This window comes from Opisthocomus hoazin, chromosome 15 (assembly GCF_030867145.1).
Source record: "Opisthocomus hoazin isolate bOpiHoa1 chromosome 15, bOpiHoa1.hap1, whole genome shotgun sequence".
Lineage (NCBI taxonomy): Eukaryota > Metazoa > Chordata > Aves > Opisthocomiformes > Opisthocomidae > Opisthocomus > Opisthocomus hoazin.
Window position 1 is genome coordinate 13,724,463 of NC_134428.1, and position 23,804 is coordinate 13,748,266.

Below are 23,804 nucleotides of genomic sequence, written 5' to 3' on the forward strand. Positions count from 1 at the left end.
AGCCGCTTAGGGAGCAACGGAGCCAGACAAACTTAGGCTCGAGCGGAGGAGTTTTGGTCACCCCAACTCCAGCATTTAGGTGTTGTTAACACATCTGCCCTGGGCTAAGCTTTATTGCTGGTCAGTGATGTTTTGGGGCTGTAAGAAGGCTGTGGAGCCCTCACAGAATCACAGACTGGTCGGGATTGGAATGGACCTCTGTGGGTCATCTAGTCCAACCCCCTGCCGAAGCAGGGTCACCTAGAGCAGGCTGCACAGGACCTTGTCCAGGCGGGTCTTGAATATCTCCAGAGAAGGAGACTCCACAGCCTCCCTGGGCAGCCTGTTCCAGGGCTCTGTCACCCTCACAGAGAAGAAGTTCTTCCTCATGTTCAGCTGGAACTTCCTCTGCTCCAGTTTGTGCCCATTGCCCCTTGTCCTGTCGCTGGGCACTACTGAAAAGAGTCTGGCCCCATCCTCCTGACATCCACCCTTGAGATATTCATAAGCATTTATAAGGTCCCCTCTCAGCCTTCTCTTCAGGCTAAACAAGCCCAGCTCCCTCAGCCTCTCCTCACTCCCATGCCTGGCTAACACCAGCCCTCTCTCTTGGCGGTCTCTTGCTGGGACTGCTCTGTGGCTGACAGCATTGTGTGAGCCCTCCCTCTGTGTGTGCCATTCCCGGGGGGCACTGCAGCCGCTCGCTAAGTCAAAGGGTAGTCTGATGGGGGGGGAGACGCCTCATCGGGGGGCAGACATAAGCGTACCTTCCTCAGCTGCGGTGCTGGCCTCCCGTCGGTGGGCATGTTTTTGCCAGAGAACTGTGCCGGTCATAAATTGCAGCTCATCGCAGTCGTCGGCGCAGCGGCGGTGCCTGAAGCGCACAGTGCCGAGTTAACCCCTGGGAAGGAACGATGCAGAGCAGACCTGGGAGATGCTTTAGTATCGCTGTATTTGGGACAAGAGAGGGGAAATGGGGGAATCTTATAGGAGACAGTGAAGAGGTGTTTGTGCCACGCGGTGAGTTACCACGTGAGATTCCCGGGTGCCGGTGGAGCAGCCTGATTTCACGGTGCCTTCCTCTGATTCTGCTCAGGTTCCCAGCCGAGGGGTCCAAGCTGCTGCACGACTCCATCCAGAAGAGCTGTCCCGGTCCCGCGGCAGGTGGGGAGGCTGGGCACAGCAGCCCGGGCTGTGCCACCCCGGGTGGATGCCTCGGGTTTCTGAAAGAGCCCAGCCCGCTCCTCATGTCACCCAGGTGGCCAAGCCTCGGAGGACCCCATCCGGCAGCTACCCCAGCCGGTGACGCTCACCAAAGCAGTCCGTGACCGACTGTCCCTCATCCACCAGATCACCAGTCCCAAAGCTGTAAGTGCACTGCGGAGAAGGCTGCAACCTCTTCCTTTCTGCCTCCCGTGGAGTTTTTCCCCACGTCCTGTCTTTGAGTTCCTTTATGGAGGAGGTGGAAGCTGCTTGTTGTCGTTCACAGCTGATCCGGGCAGGTCAGACCCCATGGTCTGTTGACCGAAGCCCTGCAGCTAACGACTGGGTGGTTCAGTCTGGCCTAGCACCAAGCAGAGACAAGATAAATGCCAAGCACCTCGTAATCTCCAGACATCTATCCCTCGCTGTCTCAGCTGAGGCAGCAAATACTTGTGTATTCAGATTATAGATAGGAAATGTGGACTGGAGACTAAAGGACTTGACGGAGTTCTCTCAGGGAGCAGAGCAGGGTGTGCAGCCTGGATTGCTGGGCCTGCGGGCAGCTGCCCTCACCACTGGTTTCCTCATCCCAGCTCGTGGTGATGCAGGAGCTGGTGCTTGGACTGGCTCACCGGGCAGCGCGGTGATGGGCTTTTGCAGAGGGCCCGGGGGAAGCCATGCTCCTCACACTGCGGAGAGGGGAAAAAGCGAGGAGCGTGACTGCTTTGCTGTTCTGAACGGGGATAAGCGGAGCTTTTAGCCTCCTCTGCTCACTGGAGAGAGAGCAGCTCTTCCAGAGACTGTTCAGGGCTGGATCTTTCCTGGGGCTCAGCTTTGCTGTCTGGAGGAGGTGAACTGTGCATGGATAGCACTGAGAGCGTAGGGAGAGTGGCTGGTTAACGTACCTGGCCAAGTACCCACAGGGTGCTCTGCCTCCACCTTGCTCCATCTTCTTTGTGTCACTGTGAAGAGTCACTCAGGAGAGACGCGGGTGTCTCCCCATCTCTGCCTCTGCTGATCTCTGTCTGAGGTTTTGCTCTTCCTCAGATGCCGCACCGGCGTCCTGTAACTGCGAAAAGCATCCCTGAGGTTCACCTGACAGCCCCAGGGACTCCGAGAGCCGTGCCTGCTGCGGACAAGGAGCTGGAGAGGAACCAGAGGCCGCGCAGTGCGGGGGACGCAGGGCAGTCACGCTCACTGGCAGTCGGTGATGGTGGCATCCACGTGTACGCTCACCAGATGAGCGAACGAACCATCCGAGCTGTCCACGCCGGCTCGGAGGAGGTGGGTGAAGCGCTGAGGAGTCGCAGCAGCCCGAGGGTGGCTTTGGGACGCGTAGGGCTGACATTTGCGAGCCTCCAGAAGCAGCAGAGGGAACGCCAGCTTCGGGCTGGAGTTTCAGTTAATCCTATGGGGTCCTTTTGCTGGTGTTAGATTTTCCGACTTTTTTTCGTAGGGGCTCTTACCGGATCCCATCCTGAAGCTGAGAATGATTATTGGCTTCGGAGGCTGCAGCACCAAATGGGTCAGTAGCTCAGATGGCCTGGGGAGTTTACGTGTCATCACAGATTGATGTTTTGGAGGCGTGACAGGCAGCGGAGTGCCACCCTTCTTGCACTTTTTGGTGGGGAAATGACCCCAAAGCAGACGGGCCTGAGTTCACGTTTGTGCATGGGTCTCCTGCTGTGACGATGTTGAATTAGGAGTTACGGAGGGGGGCCGTTTAGATCTCACGGATTCTGCATTTCAACATGTTAAAATTAGAGCTGCTTTGTGGAGTCTGGGAAGGAAGGGCTGTGTTTTGGATTGTTTCCACGGAGTACTGTGCCTTCCAGGAGCCCGGCTTGTGGTCTGTGTTAGGGTCAAGAAAGGGTCATTGTGGTTCAGGCAGTTCAAGGCTCTGCCAACAACGTGATTTTCCTTCTATCTGTTGTTCGTGTAGTAGACACGATTGCTATGGTAAATCCACTGAGTTAAGTAAGGTGTTGGCTGGGCTTTTATTTTTCATTTGAATAAAAATAGTACTTGTATGGAAGAGCATCCTCTCTCCTGCACATGTGCAGGGGATGTTCTGTTTCAGAAATCTCTGGGGTCCAGCCTAGGAGCTGGGGCAGCTCTGGAGTGTCTGCAGCCCCCTCGTCCCTGTCTCGGTCCCACAGGCCCTGTGGACTCACGACAACGCTGCAGTGGTCTACCCCTGCCACGCTGTTATAGTGACCCTGCAGATCCAGACCGGAGAGCAGAGGTTCTTCACTGGACACACGGATAAGGTGAGCGTAACTCTGTACAAAGCCCCACAGCAGCGCTGTCCATGCACCCCAGATGCACCCCTGGTCCCAGCTCTCCTCGAGACCCTTGGACCTGGCGCTTCCCGCAGGTGTCAGCGCTGGCCTTCAACGGGAACAGCACCTTGCTGGCTTCGGTGCAGGCCGGTCCCCTGAGCGTGGTGCGTCTCTGGGATTTCCCGACAGGCACCTGCCTCTCCGTGTTTAAAAGCCACGTCCGCTCCCTCTTGTCCCTCAGGTGGGTCTCAGCCTGGGCGCAGGGATGCATTCGGGCGGGTTAAGCGTGGCAGCACGGCAGCTTTTCTGTGCTATTCGTGTGTGGTAAACCAGGGGTGAATTGCAGCTCTCCTTCAGCTGCCGGTGTTTATCACCGAGACCTCCTGGCAGCTGGCCTGGAACAGCCGACGCGCTGCCAGCTCCCTCCTGAGCTTATCCCTCAGGTCTTGCTCTCTCCCCGTACCCTGACCTTGTCTACTTTTGTTCCCCACCGAGATGCACTCGGGGTACAAGGAGATGCATTTCACCAGCTGGCCTCTTCTTGCAGCTTTTCCTACAGCGGAGCCGTTCTGTGTGGTGTCGGAAAGGACAGGCACAGCAAAACGGTGAGGACTGAAACTTGTTTCTGGTTTCCCGGCCCTGCGAACTAGCAACATGAGGTGGCTGTTCTCCAGATTACATAGTTATTTTGCAGATGAACCTCTGCTCTGGGCTTTCCTAGGCATGTTCTTCACTGTAGCCAGAGGGAGATACCTTTCTCCTCAGCTGCTTAGAAAATGCTTCCCTTCTGCCTGATGCTTGTGAGTGTTTGCATGCACGTTCCTCGGTGGCAAGCAAGCAGATCCTTGCGTAAACGGCCCGAGAGCCCTGCTTGGGTTGAGCTTTGGGGCTGTTCCTCTCCCCAGCACAGTCTCTGCCAGGGCAACGAAGGCGGCTGTGAGATTCTGCCTGCACCCCACAGGGATCACTGCAGGCTCACGCCCGGCGTTGCCGCCGCCTCTGCACCCGTTCTGGCCCACTGGGCTGAGAGTGACGCATATTTCTGCGGCATTTCGAGCTGGAAGGCTTGCAAGCGTGTAGTGGAGGAACAGGAATTGAAATGGGAGGTTCAGCACTGACTAGAGCCCAAAACCCCCTTTTTTATAGCATTTAGGGCAAGACATAAGGTTTAATTTTTCAGTTCTGAGCACCGCAGGCATCGCTGCTGGAAGCAATGCTGGGCACTGAAGCTGCCGCCCACTGATGTAGCTAGGGGATGACGCAGATCCCACGGGTAGCAGTCAAAAATAAATTTGTTTCATGGGACTGGGGGTTTTACGTGATCGGTAGAAGTGTTTGCATCCACCAATCCCTTATTGATGACCACCAGCAATTAGCTGTGCCGTCGCTAACTGTGTACTGCCTGCAGAAAAAAACAAACAGTGCTCCGTGGGTTTTGTTTTCACAGCATGCGGCAGCAGTCCATGATCCAGGTGGGAGCTGGCGAGCTGAAACTGGGGAGGTGTCGTGGTTTAACCCGGCAGCCAGCAGCTAAGCACCGGACAGCCGCTCGCTCCCTCCTTCCGCCTCCTCAGTGGGATGGGGAGGAGGACAGATAAAAAGTAAAATGCATGGGTTGAGATAAACAGGGTTTAATAAGACAACAAGGGAGGGAATAATAATAATAAAGAATGTGCAAAACAAGTGATACACAATACAGTTTCTCTCACCGCCCAACAAACTATTGCATAGCCTGTCACCAAGCAGCAATGGTGGAACTCACGGGTTCCTGCTCCCCGGCCAACTCCCATTGATATACTGAGCATGATGGTATAGAATGAGGGGTTGGTACTGTCCTGGTTTCGGCTGGGATAGAGTTCATGTTCTTCCCACTAGCTGCTGTGTTTTGGATTTAGTATGAGAAGAATGTTGATAATACACTGATGGTTTTAGTTGTTGCTAGGAAATCAAGGCCCTTTCTTTACTTTCCCCTGTTCGGCTGATGAGCTGGTGTACGAGAGCTGGGAGGGAGCACAGCCCTGCAGCTCACCCCAGCTGGGCAACGGAAATATTCCGTACCGTAGACGTTATGCTCAGTTTATAAATGGGGGTTGACGAGGGGCAGGAGTCCGTGAGTTCAACGAGTTTCATGACTGCTGATCAGGGACTGGCTGCACAATCGGTCGTCGGGCAGTGAGAAAAATTGTATTGTGTATCGCTTGTTTTGCATATCTGGTATGATCAATACAATATTTAAGATCGCTCCCAGGGTGATGCCTCAGCCCGCCCTGGCCTTTGAGGTGATGCTGGGTCTGTTTTTAATGCTGTTCTGAAATGCAGAGCACCAAATCACCTGCATTTCTTCTCCCATCTTCCCCTCTCCTTTAGGGAAAGGGTTTGGCTCCCTTGCCCCTCGTGATGGGCACCGCGAGCACACAAACCTCCACCGGAGCAAAGTGCTGCGGGAGCCAGCGCAGCCGGCCTCGTGCCACTTCCAGCTCTCACGGACCAGCTCAGCCCTGGTACAGCTCTTCTGTCTCAGCAGGCAGAGTTCCCACTCCTCTGTGGATTTTTTTTCCAAGTCTGAGCCCTGTTGGCAGGCAGCCCTGGGATTTAGAACCTATAATTACGGATGCCAGATGAGTATATTGCCATGAAGCTTTGCAAAGCTGCTGGACTGTCCTGAACCCTCTGTGAGAGGTTTTTTCTTCCTGCTTCAAATCTGTTGTCGATATTTTGTGCCCAGCTGCTGTGATGAAAAGCTTTTTCTGCCGAGGCTCCCACATTTGAGCAGCTCTGCCATCATGTTTTCTTGCTTCAGATGGTGGTGGTGTGGAACGCTGCTCAGGTGACCCGTGGTGGAGAGGTGGCCGTGCTGGCCAAAGCGCACACAGATGTGGACATCCAGGCCTTGAAGATTGCTTTTTTTGATGACACCAGGTAGCGTGCAAAGGAAATCAATCAAAAGCATTGGTTCTGGCATGGCTGTGGGGGGAGTCGTGGTGCTGCAACCATCCAGTTGCCGTTCCTGTTCTCGGTCCTCGCTGTCAGCTGGTGGCCCTTGGGGCACTGGCCTTTCACCAGCGGCTTGGGGAGTCCTGCCCCGGTCCTCACGCGGTCTCTCCCGGGACAGGATGGTGTCGTGCGGCCGAGACAACGTCAGGCTGTGGCGAGTGCGGAGCGGAGCACTGCGCTCGTGTGCCGTCAGTCTGGGCGAGTACCATTCCCTGGAGTTCACCGACCTGGCATTCGAGGAGGGGCACGCGGCCGAGCGGGAGCCGGAGGACCGCACACTGTAAGGGGCTGCTGGGCTCCGCCGTTGCCCGGCCGCGGGGCAGTCTGCCGAGAGGCAGCTCTGCAGCTCTCGGCTGCCTTTAGCATCCTCCTCCCCCCTCCTCTGCAGAAGCATGGCGTTTTGCTTGGGTTTTCCCTGCAAAATAGAGGTGCCTTCTGGAGCTGGGAGACCCTGTCCCCTCCTCAGCATGCTTTGCTTCTCAAAATGCTTCAGCTGCTTGCAGAATAGCCCAAGAAATGGGTCTTTCTGCTTGCCAGACTGATGTTTTGCCATATTTAGTGAATCTCCCCAGCCTGAGGCTTGTGGTTAGCTTTCTGTGGGCAGCGGGAGTAGCGTGGTGCATGTCCTCTTGCATATACAGCAATACAGACTTTTTTTCTTTGTTTTATTTTAATTGTCAAAGCCAGACCTTTGTTGCTACCACGTACTGTTCCATTAAGGCAGAGCTGTCGGCTCAGCTGGCCCTGCCTTCCCCTGGACTGTGTCCTGTGGCAGAGAGAGGTTTCTTTCTGAAGTCTACGCTGAGCTTTAGCTTTTTTGCTAACTAACATTTCAAAGGGACAGGAAATAAAATAGGGAACTCTGACTTGGTTGTAGATTTGTAGGGTAGTGCATGGAAAGGCGCCCTTGGACACCTGGTTGACCTGTTAGGTTACTGTGAACCAGAATTGCTTTCCATCAGGTGAACAGTTCAACGGGTAAACCAAGCTGGGTTTTCACTAAACCACACCGGCACAGCCGCTCTTGACCCTGGGGTGCCAGAGCAGGGCTCTCTCTCCTTTACAGCTTTGTCTGCAGCAAGAGCGGCCACGTCTTGGAGGTGGACTACAAGAACGTCTGCATGAGGAGCGCGCGGCGGCTGCTGCCCGCACAGCCCCAGGGCTGCCAGCCGCACGACAAGGCAGGCGGCGGCACAGGTAGGAGGGCACCAGCCAGCGAGCACCCGACCATCATCGGGGGGCAGAAAGGGCAAACAAATCTCTGGTGGAATCAACCAGCTATTTACCTACTGCTAAGGATGATTTTGGGTCGATTAGGCTGTTGCTAGCTATCTGCCTCAAGTGCTGCAAATAATCTTCCTTAGTACAGCAAAGTATCGTCTTAAGAAAGAATTTTAGCATTTGAAATGCTGATTGCACTTTCAGAGAAACACTGCTTTTAGAAACACAAAACAAGGTCTTAATTTGCTGATGGGAATCTTAATGAAGAGATGGAAGAAGATAAGAGGACCAACGAAAAAGATGAATTTGGGATTTTTTTTTTTTTTTCATTATTCAGCCTGTGCAGAGTGTTTGGGAAAGCCTGGTTACTGTATACTAAGTACTACAGCTTTCATCTCTTCCACTAATTTTAACGGTGGGAAGAATTCACTTTCAAGTGCGATTGCTCTGATATCTTAAAACTTAGTGCATAGTTTGCTTTGGCAAATTGAGCTAATTAATCTAGAGCATGCCCCTTTGAGAGGTATGGGACTCTGGTTCTCACTTCGTGGGCAAGAAAATGCCCAAGGGGAGATGAAACGGTGTCCTTGGGTGTCCTCCTGTAGCAGTGCTGGCTCTCGCCAGTGCTTTGACCAATGGACTTTATACCTGCATCAAAAAAAACCAGTTTCTGTAGATCTCTGTTCTCTCTCCCTTCTCACTACGCTGCAGAGAGGATTTGAGACATGGAAATGAAAGGGGGTTGTATCTCTGGCGGTTAATCTAGGACATCCCTTGCTACAAGACCTTGTTCAAGGCGAAAACATGGCAGGGTTTAACAAGCGGTAAAGACTTCTCTGTGCCTGGCGAGAGCTGCATGATGGTAAAGAGGAGTTCTGGCAAAGGACGGGGACTGAACTTGCTTTGAGTCCTGAGAAGGGCTAGCTGGGACTCTTCAGCCTATACTGTCCGTCACCGTGGGATTCCTGGCATCTTCTGAGACAGGCGATGGTGTGGGTGGACCATGGAGCTCTCAGCTCTTGGATGGGGCAACCCTCAGTTTGAGTTTTCTTGTTGCAGCTGTACAACATAGTGTCGTTTTTTGGGTTTCCAGGCCCTGGGATCGCTATAAACAGTATTAGCATCTCCTCAACCTTCTGTGCCATGGGTTCAGAAGATGGTTACCTGCGGCTGTGGCCACTGGACTTCTCAGCCGTTGTCTTAGAGGCAGGTGAGTAGCGCTGGGAGTGGTGCTTCTGAGCTCCCCAACTCCCATCAGCCTGCTGCTGTGAAGCCACGGCTCCACTGCCATGTCTCCTAGAGCAATTGTCATGAACGAGGGCATCTTTTATGCCTGCTGTCTCTAGGGGTGGCTGGCTCGGAAGTCTTTAACAGCAATTAGTCATGTTCACTCTTGTAACTTGTAGGAGAATGGCAGGATCTCCTGGTTGAGAGCAGGCACTCAGTCTTGATTTCTGTGCCCTTCTACCCATGGCTCTTCTGTCCATGAATATTTAGGGGAGAAGTTGAGCAGTTCTTTGCTCTTTCTGAAACCACCATAACAGCGGGGCCCAGGGACTTCTAGAAAGGGCAGAGACTAATTTGTCACTAAACTCAAACCTGCAGGCATTCAGTCCTGAGGTCGTGTGGGGTGCTCACTGCTGTATGCATTACCTTCCTAAATGTGGCTCTGGTTCGGTAGCTTTGCTCCATCTGCTGCTGCTCCTTTCCCAGGGGGGTTGCTGACTCCTGTGTCTTTCCCCAGAGCACGAGGCTCCAGTGAGTTCAGTCTGCATCAGCCCAGACAGCCGCAAAGTCTTGTGCACAACCGCTGCTGGGAATCTGGGCTACCTGGATATCCAGTCCCGGGACTATAACACCCTCATGCGCTCTCACGAGCACTCCATTTTGGCGTTCTCAGTGGAGGGGATTTGGAAGCAGATGGCAACGGTGTCTCGGGACAATACCATCCGAGTTTGGGACCTTGTCTCCATGCAACAGGTAGGCGAGACAAGAGTCAGTAGGTGTCTCACATTTATTAATAGTCTGCCTAGTCTCTGTTCGGTCTGGTTATGAAAGCTCCACAGTTCAAGAGCCCTTAAAAAGCTCCACAGTTCAAGAGCCCTGAAAAAGCTCCACAGTTCAAGAGCCCTGAACCATGGGGCAAAAAATCCTGGAGCATGGAGTTCTGAGAGTTTTAGCTTAACGCATAATTTGGCCTTAGCTTCTGAAGGTATTGTTAAACAAAAATGTTTTCTTTTCCTCTGTCTTTTGAATATTGCTTTTTAACACATAAAAACATACTGCTTTTTAACACATAAAAACATACTGCTTTTTAACACAAAACATAATACCCAAGGGCCCTATCTAAATGCCCAAGGCCCAGGACTTCACTGGGCTTCAGATCCATCGAGGCAAGATCAGATTCCTGTTGTGGGACGCGCTCACGGTGGAGGTCTGAGGCTGGTTTGCTGTTAGGTACGGCTGCCAGGTAGAGCTTTATCCAGCTTCATGCCTGCGGTGTGTCTCTTCCCACAGCTGTATGACTTCACAGCTGCAGATGAAATGCCGTGTGCCGTGGCCTTTCACCCTACCCAGCAGATCCTGGCCTGTGGCTTTGACAGTGGCATGGTGCGGACCTTCAGCTTGGCTGCCTCCGATCTGCTGGCCGAGCACAAGTGAGTGCTTGCAGTGGGAGCTGTACTGGGGCAGCTATGGGTCTAACTGGGTGTACTGGCAGGAGCCACAGTTATAATTATGGAGGCGGGAAAAGCACTTTTCTTGAGCTCGGTAATCCTCACGTCCCAGCTGAGTGCTTTTCAGGCTGCTGTGCCAAGGCTCCGGGTGGTAAAGGTCCAACCTGCGCAGGCTGTGAGGGCTCTTTGTGACTTCCCGGTAGACAGCGGGCCAACAGCAGGAAAGGGCTTGTCCTGAGAGCAGCTAACAGGGAGCCTTTGCGAGCCTTGGCACAGGAAGCAGACAATGCTCCAGAGGGAGCTGGAATACCGCGCTTGCCACGCGGTTTTCCAAAAAGCTGAAGTGTTGATTGTCCTGGGCTGCTGCAGGCGTGAACTCGGTGGAGTGCTCTGCCTGCCCCTGATTATTTTGCTCCCCTGGGCTTTTCATGTTGCACTCGATGTTGCTACTCTTTTCTAGGGGATTTTGTTTGTTTTTTCTCCTCCCCTTTTTCATGTTTTCTGCCTTCTTTCAGGCAGCACCGCACTGTGATCACTGGACTGACCTTCTCTCCAGATGGCAAATTCATGTTCAGCTCCTGTTTGCAGGGAACGCTGGCTCTTTATGGCTGTATGGCGCAGAAAAGCCACGTCCTGAGAGTCCTGGGTAAGACTTTTGTAGGTTGCCTTTGTTCTTTTATATTAGCCCAGACATCCTAGCACCAAAGCCAGACTAGACTCAGCCTACCCAGAGAGGTATTTTCTGATGAAACTTCTGAGATGTGTCTTCTGTGTTTATACCATATGTGTGAGCAAACCCTAGCGACTGCCAACCCTTCCCAACCCGTGCTGGTTCAAAGGCTCACAGCTTGCTTGGTGTTTTGATTGCGTGAATGGACTGGAAGCACAGAGACCTGCCCTTTCGGGTCTGGATTCAGCAGTGCATCGCCTAGAAGTAACGCAAGTGTAGTCTTCCTACTTATTCATGCCCAAGCCCTGATTCTTTCCATTCTGTGGATGTGCAGTTTAATTTGTTTGAACTGGATTGTTTCCCTGATCATGCCTGCAGCACAGCTGCGCACAGAGCCATGGTGGTGAGCGGAGAAGGTGGAGAGCTGCAGGCAGGGGAAGCAGTGCCGGAGCAAGACAATTTGGAGATATTAATGTCATCTTTAATGTACGCTTTTGAAATGAGCTGTGGCAGCGCAAGCTTGGGCAGGGAAAGGGAGCTCCCTTATGCGATATTGTACAAAGAGGAGGATCCTGCCTCAAGAGATGTGCAGTTGAAGTAGGCAGAGAAGGGATAGGGACTCAGAGAGATCAGGGAATTTGTCCAAAATCACCCAAGTTTGATGTCAGTGCTGCAGCTGGACCTTCACATTTTGACTCTGCTTGGAACCCGTATTCATTGCCTGGCTGTATTTCAGGGAAAGAACAGTGGAATTTTGATAATGGGATAAATACAGAGAATTGCTCTGATTTCTGTGATTTTTAGACCTTTGGGTCTATCTGCCCACCGGACTGACATCAGCATGCTGGCGTTTGGCACTGACTTCCTTATGCACAGCGTTCAGACACCCAGACTGCAGCTGAGAGCTCACATCCATAGCTCCTTGTCACAGTTTCTTGTAATGTTAAAAAATAAACACTAAAACCAATTTTATTCCCTTGACATTGTTCTGCTCTCCTTGAAAACACTGCACGTTCAGCCAGGCGACAAGCTGTGTATCTAGCCCTTGTCTTTGAGGTGGCTCACTGCACGCTTTGTTGCAGATAATATTTGTAGCATCTTCCACAACAGAGGCTGCTTCTTCCTCAGGCCAGAATGTTAACCCGCGGCTGATTCAGAGGCAGGAGAAGCTGCAGCTACTGGTCAGCAGCACCATCACAGAGTGAGCTGGCTGCAGCGGGGGCTTTGCTCCGCTCTTCACTGTCTCTCTTGCTGTGGCCCTCAGGCAATGTGGTGGCCCGGGATGCTGGGAGCGGTCCCGATGCTCTGGCAGTCAGTGGGGACAGCCGTCTCCTGGCCTTCGTGGGTCACTCCAAGTACATTGTGACGGTGATGGAGGCCTGCTCTCTGGATGAGGTACCCAGTGGGCTCCCCTCATTCCTGGGGGAGGGTGGGGAGGGGAGCACGTGCCACAGGGGAAATTCCCATGGGCTGCATCAGATGAGATAGACCATGGGCAGCAGCAGTGTGTATCGGGAGAGGTCCCTTCCCTGCACAGCAGGCACTTGCTCAGGGTGCTTACAATGAGGTCCGTTTTTCATTCTGGGAGATCAAAACAACAAAGTCAAGGTTTCTTATTCTCCAGCTTCATTCCTCTCTAGAAAGATAATTTGGAGAAGTGTTGTGTAGACTGTCAGCTCCGACCCCTCTTTGAGAGCTGCTCTCCTGGGCAGCAGGGACTTTGCCTGGACCCTGAAGCCCCTCATTAGGTAGGAAGGGAAGGGTCTGGGAGGCTCCGTAGCCTTGTGTTAGGAGAGTCACGAGAGCAATTCCAAGGCTTCTGCAGTATTTGCTGCAGGACATTTGTTCGGTAGCTCCTTGTTTTGCAGCTGCTGAGGGTGGACATCAGCATCCTTGATTTGAACAGCGCGGCCTTGGACTTTGCAGTGAGAGTCTGCTTTGCCCCCGTGCCTCGAGGCGAGCTCCTGGTATCCACTTCTTCCAATAAAATCCTTGTGCTTGATGCAAAAACAGGACGACTGGTGCGAGAGGTAGGATGCTATGAAGTTCACACACTGAGGTCTCGTGTCTTGTGAGGCTTGGGCACTTCATGTCACTGTAGGAGGCTAAAGGAGAGAGGAGCTCATCCTGGAGTTCACGGGCTTCAGAGAAGTGGCAAGCTTGTAGCTATCCTGGGCTGGTTGTGCTCAGGGTGAGCCTAAGCTTGTCCTTGTTTTCTGTGCTGTCACACTCCTGTCCCCTTGTTGAAGCATAAGTAAGGACACGCACTAACGCAGTTAATGCGTTTCTTGTCCTCAGGTGTCTCCCGTGCACAAGCTCTCCTGTTCTTCCTTGGCGCTGAGCGAGGATGGCAGGTACCTGCTCACTGCTGGCGACAAAGTTATCAAAGTGTGGGACTATCAGATGCGCTTCGACATCAACTTCCAGGTACTGCCCACAAAGGGGGGGAAGGGGGCTGGTGTTGCCCTGATCAAGCGTTTATGAATCCCTGGAGAAGAGAGCAGCAAATGCCATCTGTGTGACTTGGCCCAGTATCCCCAGTCCCAGTTTGCCCAGAAGCTGACCGCAGCCCTGTTCCTGCATTGAGATAATGCTGTGCACTGAGCACAAGCTGGGGCTGCCACAGCACCACACCTAGTGAGTCGCTCTGCAGGGGAGAGGTAGGGACAGAGCCACGCAGAGAAGAAAATGGCTTGCCCAGGGTTTCGGAAGTGTTGAGAGTTGGGAGAAGGCCTTGGGGGTTTTCAGCTTCTGCTGCTTGTTTCTCCAGATCAGTGTGTTGAAGGTCAACCCAAGTTGATCAACCCTAGGTCTGAGCACTGTAGGGGGGGTGCTGGCCTCAGAGAGGATCTGCTGAGGAGTGTAGGGACTGGCTGTGCAGGGCAGGGAGCTCAGTAACCACCATGCTAGGACAGGTGTGGTGATGGAGAAGCTCAAGGCGTGCTCTCTCCCAGGTGTACATCGGTCACTCAGAGCCAGTGCGCCAGGTGGCCTTCACCCCAGACCAGCAGCACGTCATCAGCGTTGGAGATGCCATCTTCCTCTGGGATTTCCTGGCTCTGCCTGCAGAGAGGTCACCCCTGGCCAGGTAAGCGCAGTGTGCTGGGCAGTGCCCTTCCCCTGCTTCCCGTCACCTCCCCTGCCCCATCCCATCTCGGTGTAACACCAGTCTCCTTGCCTTTCCAGGGCTTGTTCCTCCAAGTCCACCCTGCTGCCAGGAGCAGGTGAGTTTGCCTCCTCCCTTGAGTTGCGCTGGTGGCAGGCTGGCAGCTCTGCCACCGCTGCTCGTCATGGCAGAGGGTAGGGGTTGTGGGTTTTTGGTTCCCTCCCTCAGGGAGTCAACCAGCTAATTAGCCCCAAAGGACAGTCTCCTAGTAATTAACTAGTACGTCTCAGTGGGAGTCTGCCAAGGAGGGGATGTCGTCAGCAGAGCTGCTCTGGGTCTTCGGGTAGATCTTTCAGTTTTTGCCTTCTGTCTTTCCCTGCCTCCATCTCTTCTGTCTTCCTTTTCCCTGCCCACACTGTCCCTCTGTCTGTCCCTCCCTTTCTTGAAGGACAGAGGAGAAGTGGCTTCTCCTGTGTAGGAGGAAGCTGGAGGAAAGGGCTTAGAGTATCACTGTCGATCAGCCCAGGAGGATGAGAGGATCTAAGGGATGGAGGAAGTTACACAAACCCTTTTCTTTACACAGAAGGGAGCTCTGAGAAGGTAAAGGATGCCTCCGAGACACCTCGACAGACAGTTCCTCTTCCATTGTTGTCCTCACCACCGTGTTTGGATGTCAGCTCTGTCCACCAAACAGGATGTCAAAGTAAGAGGAACGGCTTGCAGGAAAGGGGAAAATTAATCTTGTTTCAGGGAAAACTGCTTGCCTAGTTCAGCAGCCCCCTTGGAGCCATCTCTGCCCATAGTTGTCTTCCTGCAGACTGCCAGACCAGTCTGCGCCTTCCTTCCCCTAACTTGGATGAAGCCAGCCAGAGGTGTTGGGGTTCAGCCCTGCTTTATCCTCTGCTCTCCTCCATAACACTAAGCTGCTGGTGCAGCTTCTCTGAGGTCAATACCTGGTTGGACATACCCAACAGGAGATGTCTGCTTTGCCCTTCACCGTAGCAGATGGACTGTTACACAGAGCAGGAGAATGACACGGCCAGAAATCAAAAGGTTGGTCACACATGAAGCAGTCCTGAAGGACACGGATAGCTCTTTTCTCCCGCTAATTTTTCTCTTCAGGTATTTTCTCCGAGTCAGACAAAGAGCAGGAAGCAGATCTGCCAGGCAGAAGCAGGATGGTGATGAATGGAGACAAAGATGCCTCGCTCCTTGTGGTGGGGTCGGTCAGGAGCAAGGAGCTTATTGTCGTGAGGCCCAAAGCGCGGCAGGAGAGCTCGACGTCTCCTGAAGAATCAGCAAATGGTAAATCAGGGGTATTCCCGTCTTGTGCAGGGCTTGGCTCCTTAGGGGCACGACATGTGCAGGCCTGCATGGCAGCTTGGTCTGTCCCTGAAAAATGAAGAAGGATCATTATTAATATGGTACCGATAGACCCAGACACGTGCTCCGAGTTGCGAGATGAAGGACAGCAGCGTGTTCCTCAGCACTCTTCCCTTGGGTGGGACTTACCAAGGGAAGTCAATATTGAGGGGAGCACATGCTGGTCCCCAAGACTGCTTCTTTTTCTGATTCTTTCCCTGCTGCTGCTTCTAGGCACACCAGAAGCCCCCCTTCAGCTTGGAGCCAATATCATCTCTAAGTGGCATATTCTATTAAACCCAGCTGAAATTAAAGCTCCCGATACCTCTATTAATAGAGGCATAGCCTCAAAGCCGCAGCAATTTGTGGCGAGCTGCCAGAACAGGCAGCTGCCAGTGCTCAGCCCCAGGCAGGACTTGTTGGAAAGCTCCAACATAAAACTGTGCTTCCACCGCTCTCGTTAAAGACCTCTTTCTAGCTGTGTGGCTTATGCTTTCGCAGCAATGCCCAGGGCATGTAGCATGGGTGCCCTTAGGTTGTTTGCAGTGTGGTGTGGCTGAGTGGGATGATGGGGGGAGATGGATGTTCATGCTTTGCTCCTGGAAAGCTGGGACTTTCCTAGGGCCGATCATATAGTCGCGTAGGAGCTGGTGAGATTCTGCATTTTGATTCTTGCCTCGTGTGTGTGTCTACGCACGCACGTACAGAGCATCTGAACGGACAGCAGGCCACAGCCTAGCTGCTGCTCCTGAACCATTCCCAGGAGCAGCATCCCATAGGTACTGTTTTCTTCTTTGTGTGACAGAACCCAGAAAGGAGACCAGAAGTCCCAAGTCCCAGTGCTCCGTCCGGCCAGACTCCTACCGGCATTTCACTCCTCACTTTAAGGCATCGGTGCTCCCCCAGGTGAGAGCTGTGCCAGGGCTGGTTCCCTGGGCAGGTGGCAAGCAGGCATTTTGGGGCTGGAGTAGGTGGATTTTCCAAATTGTTTCCATTTTGGTCTCTGTTTGAAAGCAATTTGTGAAATATACCCCTGGGCCTGATGTTCAATTAGAAACTGCTAATATTAGTTCCCCTTTCTCCTCTACATGCAGCTCTTTCCAGACTAGTAAAAAGTGAGTTGTGATCAACTCTTTTTCTGTTCAGCAAATCTGCATACATTTTTATTCAAAAGAAATGGAAATGGCATGTGCTATTGAAAGTGAAAGACGAGTGAGCAATGGAGTGATTCATCATGCACCCATATTTGTGAGCAGATGCATTGGCAGAGCAGGCTGGGGAAGGCAATCCATCGAGCGTAGTGAAGATAGTCAAGGCACAGCTCTCGCTTTGTTAACAAACAGAGCAATAATAAAACAGAAACTTAACTCAACCTTTTCCTAAGCTCTGCTGTTCGCAGTGCTGGGAGAAAAGCTACATTCACCTTGCACCCCCAGTCCTCTCCTCTGTCCCTCCACCTGGTAGCTTTTCCCCCCACACACACCATCTTCCTATTGAAACATCTACATCCCCAAGTCAGCAAAACCCGCTGAGCTCTTTCCCAGCAGGATTAGCAGCTGCTGGGCAGTTGCTGCCAGCCTGTTTTGTGCCCCATCTGAAAGCATCTGTGCCTGGTTTTGCTGGTGCAGTTTCTTTTTTGTATATGTAAGTGCGCACTTTGGTATTCATCTGTTGATGTGCTGAACTTGAATTGTGTGAGTATTGGCATGAATTTCTGTTACGTGTGCGTGCTCGCACGCACGCTTTTTCTTACGTGGGTGATGAATGTACCTGACCAGGCCATCCTTCTAGAGCTTATTTTAAGCCAGTGTCTGTTTTTCTTGCAGAGTTTTTTATCTCCTCCAGCTGGCAGTGAGATCCTGAGGCTGAAAGCAGTGATCGGCTACAATGGGAATGGCAGAGGGAATATGGTGTGGAATCCGGACACAGGTACGCCGGGAAGGCTCTGGAGGGGCGGGAGGTGTGTGTACTGAGCCGAGTTATGATACTCCAGCTGTCAGGCTGGGGTCATTGCTTGAACACAGGGATTCTTTGTGTTGGTAAAATCCAGTAATCGTTCTTCTTTGCTATTGGCAAACATTAGTTGATATGGGCAGACTCAGGCGTCAGTTGTTGAGTGGACAGAGCACAAGGGAAGGCTCTCACAAAGGCCATCTCGCCTCCTGTCTCCAGGCTGGAGTGACGCCCAGCAGCTTTGCTTTGCTCAGGTTAGGGGAAGTGAGATTCTACTCCACTCTCAACCCAATGGGAAGGATGCTGACAAGCTGTGTAGAGCAGTCAGCTTTTATGTATTACTGAAACGAAGAATTTTCCTGAATTGCGATGTAGATTGTAGTGGATGCTGTATGTGATGCCTTTACATGAAAACATCCCATCTCCTCCTCTGCTAGGCTTCTTCGCCTACACCTGTGGCTGTGTCATCGTGGTTGAAGACCTGCACTCAGGATCACAGAATCACTGGCTTGGCCATGCAGAGGAGATCTCTACGCTCGCTGTCAGCCATGATGCCCAGGTAGGAGAGGCTCCTGCTGCCCCAGGCTGGGTTTTGTCTGTGTCACTTTGGGCTAACGGAATGTCATGGACTAAAATCCCTTTTGTCCGTTCCTTCTTGTGCCTGCTGCATGGAGACCTGGGGATATGGAAGCACAATAAATGGGTTTGGAGCCTAGCTATCGATTGTGCTGGCTCAGCGTGACAGCAAAGGCTGCTCCCTTCCTCTGGGTGATGCCACCATTCCCTCCTGCCATCAACTGATGGTTGTTTTCACAGAATTTTTCGTTTGCCAACTACATCGCTTTAATTTGAGACTAATAGTTGCTAAGGCTAACTAATGAAGTGTACTCTAATTAGTTACGAAGGTCTCCGTGACAACGTATTGTTCTGTTAGGTTCTTGCCTCTGCCTCCGGGAAGAGGAATGGAGACTCGCATTGCCAGATCTGCATCTGGAACGTCCAGGATGGGGTTTGCACAGCGAGTCTCTTCCATCACGAGACGCAAGTACAAGCCATGGCATTCTCTCGGGATGATAGATTCCTTGTTACCTTAGGTGAGTACATGAGGTGTGGGTGCAGGAGTACATCTGAGAGTAGACAGCTCAGGAGGAAGATGCTGTGAGCGTGCAATACCTGCGAGATACATACCTGGCTCGTGGCTATGAAGCTGTTGCTTGATAGCCTTGGGGCAATGGATAATGCAGCATGTAAAACTGCAAGTGATCTCGGGGCCTCCCAGGAGTGACCATCTGCAGAGGTACTCTTTGCAGCTCAGCATGCTTCCAGGGCGCTGTCGGCAGTGTTTCGCGGGGAAGCACGCACCCTCTGCATCTCAGCCACAGATATGAACGCTGGGCTCCCCCCAGCTCCCCTTTCTCATTGCCCCAGCTGGCTCATTTCTCTTGAAGTTACAGCTGTCTTCTCCTGGCTCACTAGTGCTTGTTAAGCCCATGTAAATAGTTTGCAGTTACTATATATAGTGTCCAAAGAGAAAAACCTTCTTCTGGGCTTCTTATTGCTGCTTAGGTGGAATTGCATAGAAGTAGCCAGGCTTCAAACTGTGAGCCTCCCGCCAGGCAGCGATGCCAGTACAAGACTGGCGCTCAAGCTGTCTGTTTTGTTTAGGCAGGGGACATTTAAAGGACAAATATGCAATTAGTAAGTTCTTGTTTTGCATGAGAGAGGACCTGTGGAGCAGGCATGTCATGGTTTAACCCCAGCCGGCAGCTAAGCACCACGCAGCCACTTGCTCACCCACCCCGGTGGGATGGGGGAGAGAATCGGAAGGGCAGAAGTGAGGAAACTCGTGGATTGAGATAAAGACGGTTTAACAGGTAAAGCAAAAGCTGGGCATGCAAGCAAAGCGAAGCAAGGAATGCATTCACTGCTTCCCATCGGCAGGCAGGTGTTCAGCCATCTCCAGGAAAGCAGGGCTCCATCACGCGTAGCAGTTGCTTGGGAAGACAAACGGTGTTACTCCAAATGTCCCCCCCTTCCTTCTTCTTCTTCCCCTGGCTTTATGTGCTGAGCATGGTGTCGTGTGGCATGGGACATCCCTCAGCTCAGTTGGGATCGGCTGTGCCCCCTCCCTGTTTCCCGTGCACCTGGCAGCATGAGAAGCTTGACTGCCTAGCAACGACTAAAAACATCAGTGTGTTATCAACATTGTTTTCATCCCAAATTCAAAACACAGCACTACACCAGCTACCAGTAAGAAAATTAACTCTATCCCAGCCAAAACCAGGACAAGGCAATACACTCTCTATGGGCTGGTGAGTCTGCCCTCAGAAAAAAGCAAGCATTACTGGAGAGAAAGAGCGCTTTGTGCTCTCCACGGAGCAGCGTGGGAGAGGAGCCCTCCTCCTCCAGCTCCGGTCTGGGCTGCAGAGAAGAGAAAAGCTGACAGTCTCCACTGAGGTTGTGGAGCCTGGGAGAGGCAGCAGGAGAGCACTGTCCTCCGGAGCTGTCTGGGAGGTGGGGCTGGCTGTTTGCCACCACCGAGGCCAGTGTCTTCTCCTGCCACCCAGATGCAGTGGCTTCCATTAAGGTCAGCTCCCATCTCAGCTTTGACCTCAGCACAGGTGACATCCCTCTCTTATTTCTAGACTGTTGTTAGCTCTGTGTGCAGGGTATCACTGGAGGGCTTGTGTGTGGTGTACATTGAAGTGTGCAGTAGTTCCTAAGGATGTAGAAACAGCAGAAAACCTGCTTTGCCTGCTGAAATCCCTACCACGCCAGCCATTGGCTGGTCCAAATGCTGGCTGCAGACCCACTGCCAGATTTGCTACAACCTCCAGCATGAATTATATCTGTCCTCAACTTGGATAAGGACCCATCGTGTTGTGCAGCTTTTGCTGAGCACGCAAGGAGACATGTCCATGCCCGGGACGGTGTTCACAGCAGTTGTTGCCAAACAGCTGGACAAGGGAGTGATGCAGCTGATGCATGTGTGCAATGTGTATGCTTGTGAGCATCCTGAGGCTGCAGAATTTCCTCCTACTGTCTTTCATGTTCTACCCAGGGGACTACAGCGATCAAACCGTTGCTCTGTGGAACACCTACACTCACGAACTCATGTTTTCAACTTGTGTCCTGGAGCCAGTCCATGACGTGGCTTTTAGTCCTCTTTGTCACAGAGAACTGGCCTGTGTGGGGAGGGGAACCGTGATGTTTTGGCTGTTGGAACACCAGGGAGCTGATGTCAGCCTCAAGGTAAACCTCAACTTTACTTTCTTCTAAAATTTCTGTTTAGCATCTCTAACTTCTTTTCCAAGCCCCTGGTGAGTGCAATGGAGGCTCTGCCCCCACAAGTCTGAGAGAGATGGTGATTTCTCTTAGTGAGGTGATGTTGGCTGACCGTGAGTGGCTTCTGGTTGTATTTGAGGCATTAACTGCATGAATTGAGGGGAGGAGGAGGAGGAGGTTTTTCCCCCTGTAGGTAAGCACCAAGTTCTGTGATGTTGCTGTTTTCTGTGCTCTGACAGGTTCATCGGGCCCCAGCCCTGGATGTTTTGGGGCCGGTGGAGCTGACCTCTCTCTGTTACGGTGCTGACAATCTTCTGTATAGTGGGACCAACTCAGGCCAGATCTGCGTGTGGGACACTGAGACTAATGGCTGCTTCATGACATGGGAGGCTGATGAAGGCGAGATTGGTGGGTGTAAATGCCCCCGGGGGTCTGTCAGGGCCATAACAAATTCCATGGGAACTGGTTAGGAAAGAAGAGCAATGAGCTTGCAGGCTTCTGATTTCAGCTGTGCTCAGAAAACCAGTTTGCTGTGTTGGATACAAGGTGCCTGGGGTGGCAACGGATCCAGGTTTCCCCGGATTTCCCTGGGTTTCCTCATCAGAGCTGGGGGATCCACCTCTAGTCTGTAAAGACTCTGGGTATTGGGCTGTAAAAGACCCTCACTGCCCTGCCCAAACGAAACGGTGGCCTGGCTGTCCGGAGCACACCTTGGGTGATGGCCGAGGGTGGTGGATATTCACGGGTGCCCTTCATTCCCCTGTGGCTCCCAGGTGTGCTGGTGTGTCGGCGCAACAGGCTGATGAGCGGCAGCAACACGAAACGCATCCGACTGTGGGCAGTGGCCGCCGTGCGGGACCTGAGGCTGCGAGGTCCCGATGCCAGGTAGGAGGCCGTGGCCTCAGCAACCCCCTGTGCTCGCGCCCGTCTCGCCATGCTCCTGAGATGCTCTTCCCCTTGTCTGGCAGGTCCCAGGACCTGTCTGAGAGGTGGCTTTTCACAAGCAGACATCAGCTCTGGCTGCAACCGTGCTGCTCCTGTTGCTGTTCGTCCTTAGCTTTTCCTTTCCATCCTGTGGCTGCTGTTTCTTTCTGTCTGGATCTTTTTACTAAACTTTTGCCACAGGTAGCTGAACCCTCTTAATACTGGAAATGGGTGGAGTTTATCAGGCCGGAAGTTTGTGTTGGTGATTTGTAGGAACTCCTGTAAGAGAATTAGTGGAAATACGTTGCCTTTGTTTCTTCTCTCGCACTATTGCATCCCCTATTTTCTTTCTTTCCTATAAAAGATGGTTGCAGTGCAAATGCAACAGTAGTCACTGTTCAGTGTACAGGAGCCCCTCATCGAACCGTTTAGCTGCAAATACATGACTGGGCTCATTAGAAAATTGCATTTAAAGGAGGCAGAGGGGCTGTTCCAACAGTTAGTCAGTCTTTCTCACATCTTCCTTTCCTGCAGCTCTAGCTCGGTCCTGCTAGAACATGAGATCACCCTCGATGGGACAATAGTCAGTGCAGCCTTTGATGACTCTCTCGAAATGGGAATTGTGGGCACCACGGCAGGAACGCTATGGTACATCAACTGGATGGAGAGCACAAGCATCCGACTGATCAGCGGACACAAGAACAAGGTTGGAGGGGCTGGGCTGGAGTGGTTTGTCCTGCCGAGCAGCGAGCACTGTGTGTGCTGTCCGTGCCCCGGGAAGCGTGTGCAGGCTGCAGAAGCGTTCCCTGGTCTGGCCACAGGAGAGCTCAGGGAGCTGCAGGGCTCACTAGTGCTGACGGGATGACGTGGAAGAGTCTGGAGAGATATCTGGACACTGAGGAGTCCAACATTGAGAAGTCTGAGCTCATCCGCTGTAGCCTTGGGTGTTTAACACCCTCAGCCTGGGAGCAGTTGTGGGCCTTTCTGCTGGAGCAGAAGAATGTAGTTTGCAATCACTAAGGCTTCATTCTTGAGCGCTGCGATGTCTGCTTGCCTTCTGTTTGCTAGCTGGGCATCCATAGTGGGTAATATTTTCTTTGCCTAAAACACACACAAAAAAAAACAGGTGAAGAATGATGGTTTTGAATTTCACCGTTGCTTTGAGGTGTCTTTATGCTACAGAGAAAAGGGTTCAAATGGTAGAAGGGAAGGTATTTTACATAGACGTACGTTGCATAGTGCCTGGTCCTAGCTTTGTGGCTAGGTTTACTGATTTCCATTACAAGCCTAGCTGCCAGCCCAAAATTCATGCACAAACCCAAAGCATTCCACCTTCCTTTATGTTTAGGGCTTCTTGTCTGGTGTCTCCCATGGGAGGGGTCCTGATGAATGAGAGGGCAGAGGAGCTGATGTGCTCTAGTCTGTGGCATCTGTGGAGCCCCGGTTCCCCATCTTGTTTCTCACTGCAGGTGACCGAAGTGTGCTTCAGTCCTGACGAGACTCACTGCGCCACGTGCGGGGAAGACGGCAGTGTGAGGATTTGGTCTCAGGGCAGCATGGAGCTGGTGGTACAGTTCCAGGTGCTTAACCAGGTAATTGTTTGTGAGATCTCAATCTCTTACTCTTGGTAGAGGGCACAGTCCACTGCTTGGGATTGCAAGGGCTGCTGTGTCCTCGCGGAGCAGACTAGAGCTGGAGAAATACTTGCAGGTGGACCTTTCGGTGCGCTTGCCGTCCTCACTGTGTTATTGGGTCTCTGCCCTGGTTGCTTTGCAGAGCTGCCAGTGCCTGGCCTGGAAGCCTCGTCCCATCATCATGTGGGGAGCTGAGCGCCAGCACGTAGTGGCAGGGTACAGCGATGGCACCATCCGCGTGTTCAGCATTTCCAGGACAGAGATGGAGCTGAAAATGCACCCCCATGCTGCTGCAGTGACAGCAATTGCCTACTCCACAGACGGTGAGACTGCCTGTTACAACAGCGGCGAGACGTTGCCTTGGGGAGCATGGCTTGGTTGTGCCTGGGTTACCCTGCCCTCCAGCTGCTCTGCGTACTGGCGACCTGCCCAAAAACCTGGGGCCAGGGAGGGCTGGAGAGCTTGCCTCAATGAGCTTTGGTAGCCTCCAGCTGAGCATGTGGTGAACGGGACACT

General features: G+C 52.6%; 1 protein-coding gene across 2 annotated transcripts in view; it reads left to right on the plus strand.

Annotated features, from left to right (window-relative positions):
• The window catches only part of WDR90 (WD repeat domain 90), a 31,925-nt gene that overhangs the window by 3,177 nt on the left and 4,944 nt on the right, over positions 1–23,804 (plus strand). The window contains exons 7-37 of one of the 2 annotated variants that reach the window (XM_075436406.1): positions 1,076–1,143; positions 1,238–1,347; positions 2,230–2,466; positions 2,639–2,707; positions 3,342–3,452; positions 3,560–3,705; positions 4,012–4,069; positions 6,265–6,383; positions 6,577–6,738; positions 7,525–7,655; positions 8,773–8,889; positions 9,424–9,659; positions 10,197–10,336; positions 10,870–11,000; positions 12,289–12,419; positions 12,893–13,054; positions 13,323–13,451; positions 13,979–14,112; positions 14,211–14,248; positions 14,714–14,833; positions 15,253–15,435; positions 16,298–16,398; positions 17,319–17,421; positions 17,883–18,004; positions 18,380–18,539; positions 20,507–20,697; positions 20,970–21,138; positions 21,504–21,615; positions 22,189–22,360; positions 23,124–23,246; positions 23,431–23,611. In XM_075436406.1, coding sequence (XP_075292521.1) covers positions 1,076–1,143; positions 1,238–1,347; positions 2,230–2,466; positions 2,639–2,707; positions 3,342–3,452; positions 3,560–3,705; positions 4,012–4,069; positions 6,265–6,383; positions 6,577–6,738; positions 7,525–7,655; positions 8,773–8,889; positions 9,424–9,659; positions 10,197–10,336; positions 10,870–11,000; positions 12,289–12,419; positions 12,893–13,054; positions 13,323–13,451; positions 13,979–14,112; positions 14,211–14,248; positions 14,714–14,833; positions 15,253–15,435; positions 16,298–16,398; positions 17,319–17,421; positions 17,883–18,004; positions 18,380–18,539; positions 20,507–20,697; positions 20,970–21,138; positions 21,504–21,615; positions 22,189–22,360; positions 23,124–23,246; positions 23,431–23,611 — 4,166 coding nt within the window. Of the gene's footprint in view, positions 1–1,075; positions 1,144–1,237; positions 1,348–2,229; positions 2,467–2,638; positions 2,708–3,341; positions 3,453–3,559; positions 3,706–4,011; positions 4,070–6,264; positions 6,384–6,576; positions 6,739–7,524; positions 7,656–8,772; positions 8,890–9,423; positions 9,660–10,196; positions 10,337–10,869; positions 11,001–12,288; positions 12,420–12,892; positions 13,055–13,322; positions 13,452–13,978; positions 14,113–14,210; positions 14,249–14,713; positions 14,834–15,252; positions 15,436–16,297; positions 16,399–17,318; positions 17,422–17,882; positions 18,005–18,379; positions 18,540–20,506; positions 20,698–20,969; positions 21,139–21,503; positions 21,616–21,698; positions 21,856–22,188; positions 22,361–23,123; positions 23,247–23,430; positions 23,612–23,804 lie in introns of those variants that run through there. The other variant, XM_075436407.1, reaches the window with a different exon arrangement.